General features: G+C 33.9%; 1 protein-coding gene across 1 annotated transcript in view; it reads left to right on the forward strand.

Moving 5' to 3' along the window:
* Positions 1–6,517, forward strand: part of LOC118616761 (probable ubiquitin carboxyl-terminal hydrolase FAF-X) — a gene marked incomplete at its 5' end in the record, with an annotated part of 90,601 nt that extends 84,084 nt beyond the window's left edge. The window contains 6 exon segments of the mRNA XM_036242197.1: positions 41–261; positions 347–435; positions 3,405–3,561; positions 3,751–3,960; positions 4,379–4,471; positions 6,380–6,517. Coding sequence (XP_036098090.1) covers positions 41–261; positions 347–435; positions 3,405–3,561; positions 3,751–3,960; positions 4,379–4,471; positions 6,380–6,517 — 908 coding nt within the window.
* Positions 6,518–8,383: the final 1,866 nt, after the last annotated feature.

Consider the following 8,383-nt stretch of genomic DNA (forward strand, 5'->3'; position numbering starts at 1 on the left):
GAAATCTCCTAGTTTTACATTGATAACAAATCTATTCTAGGTAATCCCCCTCTTCCCAATCCATTTGGTGACCCTAATTTATCACAGCCTATAATGCCAATTCAGCAGAATGTGGCTGACATTTTATTTGGGAGAACAAGTTATGTGAAGAAAATTATTGAAGACTGCAGTAACTCAGATGAGACCATCAAATTCCTTCGTTTTTGCTGCTGGGAGAATCCTCAGTTCTCATCCACTGTCCTCAGTGAACTCCTCTGGCAGGTTAACAGAAAAAAATTATATTATCTGTAATTTGACTTATTATTCCTTTAAATAATTAATCTAACCATGTTTTATCTAATTTTAGGTTGCATATTCATATACCTATGAACTTTGGCCATATTTGGATCTACTTTTGCAGATTTTATTGATTGAGGATTCCTGGCAGACTCACAGGTTGCTATGATATTTGCTATCAGAATAAGTACTTTTTTTTTTTCTATGTTCTAGAAATAAATGAAATTGCCAGTAGGCAGATACAGTTTTCACTTCTTGAAGCTCTGTTAAATGGTTTATCTTTAAAAATATACACTGGCCGCCCTGGCCGGTTTGGCTCAGCGGTTGGAGCGTCGGCCTGCGGACCAGAGAGTCCCAGGTTTGGTTCCCGCTAGGGGCACGTACCAATAAATAAATAAATAAATAATAAAATATATATATATATATATATATATATATATATATATATATATATATATACACTGGCCAGTTTGACTCTGCTGCTAGAGCATCAGCACATGGACTAAAGGGTTGAGGGTTCGATTCTGGTCAAGGACACATACCTGGGTTGCTGGTTTGATCACCACCCCAGATAGGATTGAACCCACAATCTAGATATTTGCCCTGACCAGGAATCCAACCCACAACCTATTGATGTGAGACGATGCTCCAACCAACAGAGCCACATGCCAACACTAAGATCTTTTTTGTTTTGTAAAATACAGTGCTTAAAGGTAAATCATTACAGTGCGGCTGGTGTGGCTCAGTGGTTGAGCTTCGACTCATGCACCAAGAGGTTGTCAGCTCGATTTCCAGTCAGGGCACATGTCCAAGTGATGGGCCCAATCCCCAATGGGGGGCATGTGAGAGGCAGCCAGTAGATGTTCTCTCTCATGGATGTTTCTATCTCTCTCTCCCTCCCTTCCTCTTTCTAAAATCAATAAATGAAAAAAAAAATTTTTAAGGTACATTACTACAATCTTAAATTTTATAGATAATATAATATACTTCTTAAATTAATATTTTCAGATTGTCATCTAATTTATTATCATATATTTCAAAGAAATCATTGAATGTTGTCAAAATAGCATTACCCAAAATTCGTTGCCATGAAATTTGTAGTAATTTATTATTTAGCACCTATTTCAATATAATGAAATAATTAGATATTTTATAAAGAGTTTGTTTTAATGGAATCTAATTAGTTTAAAGAAATTCTAAGCATATATCATTTGCTCTAACTTTCTTATATATGCTTTAAACTGATGAATTACAACCTCGCCTTGTCTTACCCAACCAAATGGTAATAAAAGTATAAATGCTGTATTAATGTGGAAAATACTGGACTTCTGTGAACAAATTATTAAGATTCTGTTATTATGAGCCTCAGCTTGAAGTGCTTGTATAATGAAAATTTATTTATTCAATAAAAAGTATTTCAGAGATGTTTACAAAGCATCTGTATGCCAGGCATTTGTTACAGACAACAGAACAAGACAGGCAAAGACAATATTTATTTTTGTAGCTTGTAAAAGCAGTTGACACTAATGATTATATGGCAGAAATGTTAAGTATCACTCATTATTATTTAAAACTGAAGAATAGCCCTGGCCAGTTTGGTTCAGCGGTTAGAGCGTCAGCCTGCGGTCCGGAGAGACCTGGGTTCGGTTCCCGGTAAGGGCACGTACTTCGGTTGCAGTTTGTCCCCGGCCCTGGTTGGTCGTGTGGGTGGCAGCCACTCGATGTGTCCCTTCACATCGATGTTTCTCTCTCTCTCTCCCTTCCTCTCTCTCCCTCCCACTTTATCTGTACAAAAAATGGAAAAATATCCTCGGGTGAGGATAAAAACAAACAAACAAACAAAAAAACTGAAGAATAAAAAAAGAATATATACTTTAATATATATATTACAACTTTCTCAAGATAAGTATTACCTATGCCTGTTATTTTTTGTCTGATATAATTATATCAGACTTTGAAAATTTAATAATATTGTGTTTACACAGGCTTACATTATGAATATGTATACTGAAAAACAAAACAACTTGCCTTTGATTTGGTCTATAATGATATTCTATTAAATAAAATAAATTGTGTTAAGGAGAAGTTTTTCCAGATATTTTCTGTCTAATCACCTTTGTCCCATAAATAATTTTTAAATTGGTTGTTGAGGAGAACAGGAAATAATTGCCTGTATAAAATGTTATGTTTATGTTTGGCTATAGCTGAAATGAAATTATTCATTATTAGCAGAATCAGCCAAATTATACTCTTGCCAGTGAGAATTGCTGTACCTACCATGTGTGTACTATAGTAATTAGAATTCAAATTATAAATTTGTACTGCCAAATTTTTGCACTATCATAATCATTAGAACCTTACTTTACACTCCTAAAATGCAATACTAAAAAAAAAGACTCAAAAGTAAATTATTCTCTTTCCCAGCCAATGTGGCTCAGTGGTTGGGTGTTGACCCATGCACCAGGAGGTAGGTCCCCGGTCCAATTCCCAGTCAGGGCACATACCCAGGTTGCAGGCTGATCCTCAGTGAGGGTGTACAGAAGGCAACCAGTCGATATTCTCTCTCATCCATATTTCTGTCTCCCTCTCTCTCTCCTCTCTCTAAAAATCAATAAAGAAAAATATTTTTTAATTAAATTATTCTCAACTGAAGCAGTTATGAAGACAGTTGTAGTTAACTTTAATTTTAAAATAATGTATTAGTAAAGTTAATTTACATTTAGTAATGCATTTTGGATTGATAATAATTTGGTAAAACTTCTGAATCTTGAGCCAAACTGTTAGCCAGATCCCCAGCTTGCTATTTCTGACATCCACAAGCTGTTTGACTTCTGCACTTGTTTTTTCACCTATTAACTGGATTTACTAATACTGCCTTCTTGGATAATTAACTCTCGAGTTAAATAGGATAGATGATTACATCAAAACATATAGTGGCCCTGGACAGTTTGGCTCAGCGGTTGAGCATCAACCTGCAGACCAGAGAGTTCTAGGTTTGGTTCCCGCTGGGGGCGCATACCACAAAAAAAAAAAAAAAAAAGGAAAGAAAACATGTATTGGATGGCACACAATTGTCACTCCACTGTTATTACTAGATATTATAAAATTTTATATCTGGTTTTTTTTAGAATTCATAGCACACTTAAAGGAATTCCAGATGATAGAGATGGTTTGTTTGATACAATCCAACGCTCTAAGAATCACTATCAAAAAAGAGCATACCAATGTATAAAATGTATGGTAGCTCTCTTTAACAGTTGTCCTGTTGGTTATCAAATACTACAGGTGAGAATTATTTGTTACAATTTTGTCACAATCTGAATCATAATTAAGGACTGCTTTAAAAAGAAATGTTTCCTGAAAATGAGGCAGTGTTTTAGGTTAACATAGAAAATTATTCCAAATTGTTTTACATGATTGTTCTTTTTATGTTTGTTTGTTTGTTTGTTTGTTTGTTTGTTTGTTTGTTTAAAGAATAATGGAGATCTTAAAAGAAAGTGGACTTGGGCAGTGGAATGGCTTGGAGATGAACTTGAAAGAAGACCATACACTGGCAATACTCAATACACTTATAATAATTGGTCTCCAGTACAAAGCAATGAGACATCAAATGGTTATTTCCTAGAGAGATCACATAGTGCTAGAATGACACTTGCAAAAGCTTGTGAACTATGTGCAGAAGAGGTAAAAAACAAACAAACAAACAAAAAAAAACTACCATTAAGCAGCAGACAGAACTGAAAGAAAATTTTAAATTTATAAGCCAGTGTTTATTGTGTAAAAATATATGTGCTATTGTTTTATTGCCTTTAAGTTTACTGTTGATTGGTTTATGCTTAAATAATTAAAGGATCTTGTTAACTCATTAGTTTGAAGAAATATCTGTGAAATTATCTAATAATCTGTGAAATTATCTAATAGAGGAATTCAGTTTTTGTTTTTTTTTTTCTAATTTTAAATTATTTTATCTGCAGTAAGTGGCAAGTGTTAAAGAGGTCAGCTTTGTGGATTCTTCCAAAATTTACCTGAAAATAAGATTAAAAATCAATTTAAAGTTGCTTTTATAATCAAATTCTTAATCTCTTTATATATTTAAAATTAGGAGCCAGATGACCAAGATGCCACAGATGAGCATGAGTCATCTCTACCAGATGTCCCATTACATGCTCATTCATCTGGATCTCACTATCCACAGGTACATTGGAGTTTGTGCTTAAAAAGTATTTTTTTCTCTCTCTTTTTTTTATAATCCTCACCCAAGGGTATTTTTCCATTTATCTTCAGATGGAGTGGAAGGGTGGAGGGAATTGAGAGAGAGAAAGAGAGACATCAAGTGAGAGAGACACATCAGTTGAACAACCTAGGTACTTGCCTTTGGCCAGAATCAAGCCCGCAACTCTTTGATCCTCGGACCGACAATCTAACCAATGAGCCAAACAGGCCAGGGCTAAAGAGTTGTTATTTTTTATTCCTCACCTGAAGATATTTTTTCCATTTATCATTAGATAGAGTGGGAGGGAAGAAGAGACAGAGAGAAAGACAGAGAGAAACACTGATGTGCTAGAGACACCTTGACTGGTTGCCTCCCACACAGCCTGACCAGGGCTGGGGACAAACAGTAACCAAGGTACGTGCCCTTGACCAGAATTGAACCCACAACTCTTTGGTCCAGGGCTGATGTTCAAACTGCTGAGCTGAACCAGTCAGGGCCTAAAGAGTATTTTTAAAACTATATTGTAATCTACCAGCTATACCTATAAAGTTATAATGAGACTATCTGAATAGCTTAGACAAATGATTAGAAAGGAATGGTTATGGTGGGGTTATTTGGAGCATGTTTGACCTATCCCTATGGTATTTTCTCTATCAACCAGGGAGCCTTATGGTGCTAATAGTTGTAGTTAATAAAAATGTATAATATTTTATAGTAACGTAAAACTAAAATTTTTTAATATGTTTTTTTTAAAAGGGGAGAGGAAGAGAGAGAGAAATATCCATGAGAGAGAAACATCAGTTGGCTGCCTCCTGCACATCCCATATCCCTCAACACAGGCATGTGCCCTGACCAGAAATCAACCTGGTTACCTCTTGGTGAATGGGACCATGTTCAAATCACTGAGCCATACTGGCTGGGCTGAAACTAATTATTAAATATTAACAAAAGTAACTTGCTTGCTTTGCTACAATATTTAGTTGTAGTAAAAAAAAAATTAGCAACAATGTAATATTAATAGATGATTCACTTGAAAAAATATAGATGATTAAATTTTCATTCAAAAACAAAAATTTCAGAGATATTTCCAAATTTATACCCCACTGATTTGCATCTTTTAAGGCAATGGTTCTGAAATTGAATGTGGATCAGAATCAACTAAAGGCATTTAATGAAAATAGAGATTGCTGCCCTGGCCAATTTTTCCCAATGGTTACAGCATCAACCCGAGGACCAGAGAGTCTCAGGTTCGATCCTGGTCAAGGGCATGTATGTACCTTGGTTGAGATTTGGTCCCCGCCCTGGTCAGGATTGTGAGGGAGGCAACCGGCCAATGTGTCTCTCTCACATCAATGTTTCTCTCTCTTTTCTCCCCTCCCTCTCTCATACTCTATCTGAAGATAAATGGAAACATATTCTCGGGTAAGAATTAAACAAAACAAAACAGAAATTGCTAAGTCAGCCCCATGTTATTTGATTCAGTGTTCGGGAGGGGATGCAAGATTTTGCATTTCTAACAAGTTTCCAAGTAATGCCGTTTCTGTTGGTCTAGGAACTGCACTTGGAGAATCAGTTAGTTGTATTAGAAGGGCAGTTGGTAATAAACAATCTTAAAACATTTTCTTTGAAAGGTAAATCAACCTCACAGATTTAGTGTGTCTATTTTGTTTGTTTGCTTTTCCCCCTCAAACACTATCATTTGATACTTACTTTCCTTACAATATGGAAATTGATATATAAATTACTTTAGAACTATTACATGAGTTTTTTAAAAATATAAATCTCTGTAAATAAGAGACATGTCTACTTTCAGAAACATTTTAGCCTGTGATTTTTTTTAAATTTTAATATTTGAGAAGTTTGACATGCAAATCTCTTTCACCCTCTCAGAATAATCATGTGCATGGAGAGCCATATACAGGGCCAGCAGCATATCACTTGAACAACCATCAGAAAAGTGGCCAAAGAGCACAAGTAAACGATGAAGGCAATGAAGAAGTATCCTCATTACAAATGCGGGATCAATGAAATGTCCATAACTGGTTACATTAAGATTATGCACTCAGGCCTTATAGTACAAACTTTTTCTGTATAGCTAGTATTTAAAACTAGACAAAGTATTCAACACGAATTCTGTTCAGTTTCTCATTTGCAAAAATTTGCTGTCAAAATATAAGCCACCTGCAGGGGAAAATGTATAGTGTTTTATAATTAATGGTTAATAATATTATGAAAATGGTAAAGGTGTATATAGTATATATTAATGTATAACTGTTAATTCTTATGCAAGAAAATTTTTTTGGATGGAGTGACTGAGAGATACAAAAAGTAATTTTCTTATGTCTGCTGAATTCTGCAGGCAGTATTATCCACTTCATGGAAGTTCAGTCAATCCTTTACCAAAAAAAAAGATAAAAGGTAACATAAAAGAGCCTATTCACATCTCTCACATAGATGGTGTGGAAAAGTAGGGGATGTACTTTATTTCTGGATATTTTTATTATCTTTTTATTCTGGTAATAAGTTAATCACTTTAAAACCAATAGTTGTTGCATACAGCATGGCTTCACACTAAATTTGTATAGCCAATGAGGACAAAATTACCTAAATAATAGCAGTTTCCTCAAAATGACACCTGTATTGCCCAGAGCTTTTGTTTCTTAAAAATGGAGTAAATATAAAACAAGGGGGAAATGTGACAAAGAAGCAGTTTGTGGTTACACATATATTCTTCATATTTATCGGTTGACAAATCAGTTTCTAATGGAATAAAAGATATGAATGTATTGGTAATAGGAATTTAAAGTATTAATACAAACCTGCAATTTTTTGCTATGTGTGGAGTATAATAGAAGACTGTTTGGTGTGCTTATTTTGTTTTCTGATACATCTTATTAGGTGAACCTTCTAAAATTTTGCTTCTACATGGAATCCAATGGAGTGGACGTCATCAGAATCCCACAATTCTTTGAAGTAACATAGCACCAAAATGTCTGCTTGGTTTTCTAGTCGGTCACAATTTTACTTGAAAGAAAGAATTGTCCCAATTCCTTTTCCATTCCAAAATTTACTGTTGTGGAGTTTAATTAAACACAAATTTCTGGCTTGTTAATATAATTCTGAAGTAGTATTTTAGAAAAAAAAAAATTATTTCAGGATTCCAAGAAATTTATGAGTTAATACTATGTTTAAAAAAGAATTGGTAACTTTTGAATGTGTGTAATATTTTGGAACTAGACTAAAACTCAAATACCACTGCAAAGAGATATAGCCTGTCCTGTACTATTTAAATATTTTGCTGTTTTGTTATATAGAAATTATATATTTGCTGAATTCACAAATAAAATTTGATTTAAGAAGAATTTTGTCTCGTGGTGTTTTTATTTCTTGTAATTCTTTTGTTTTGCTCTTACTATTACACTTTTAAATTAATTATTTGTATAGTTTGCCTTGTCATGACACTGAATTCAACATTTCTGACACATTGAGTTTTTATGGTAAACTTATTTGCCTTTTACCCCTTATTATAAAGATTTACAGGAAAGAAAAACAAGTATTGGCACCTTTAAATTTTTTAAAATAAATCAATCTTATACTTTGGGCACATTTTTAAAGTCAGTTATTTTTATTTGTAGTAGTTAGGTTCTGTAACAGTGATTTCCAACTGGTGTGTCTCAAGAATTTTTAAAATATGCAATACCTGACTGTTTAGTCCTGAGCACCAACTTTTGTTCCCTTAGATTGTCAAATAAAATAATAACAACCAACACAACAATAGTCTGGTGTGAATGAATCAAAATTAGAACTGTTGTTTGTTTGTTTTGCTGCACAATTTTAGTAATTGGTTTATGTGTCCTAAGAGATTTTTTTTAAAGGTGAAAATTGATGTTTTAT

Source organism: Molossus molossus, unplaced genomic scaffold (assembly GCF_014108415.1).
Source record: "Molossus molossus isolate mMolMol1 unplaced genomic scaffold, mMolMol1.p scaffold_m16_p_40, whole genome shotgun sequence".
In the NCBI taxonomy this organism is placed as follows: Eukaryota; Metazoa; Chordata; class Mammalia; order Chiroptera; family Molossidae; genus Molossus; species Molossus molossus.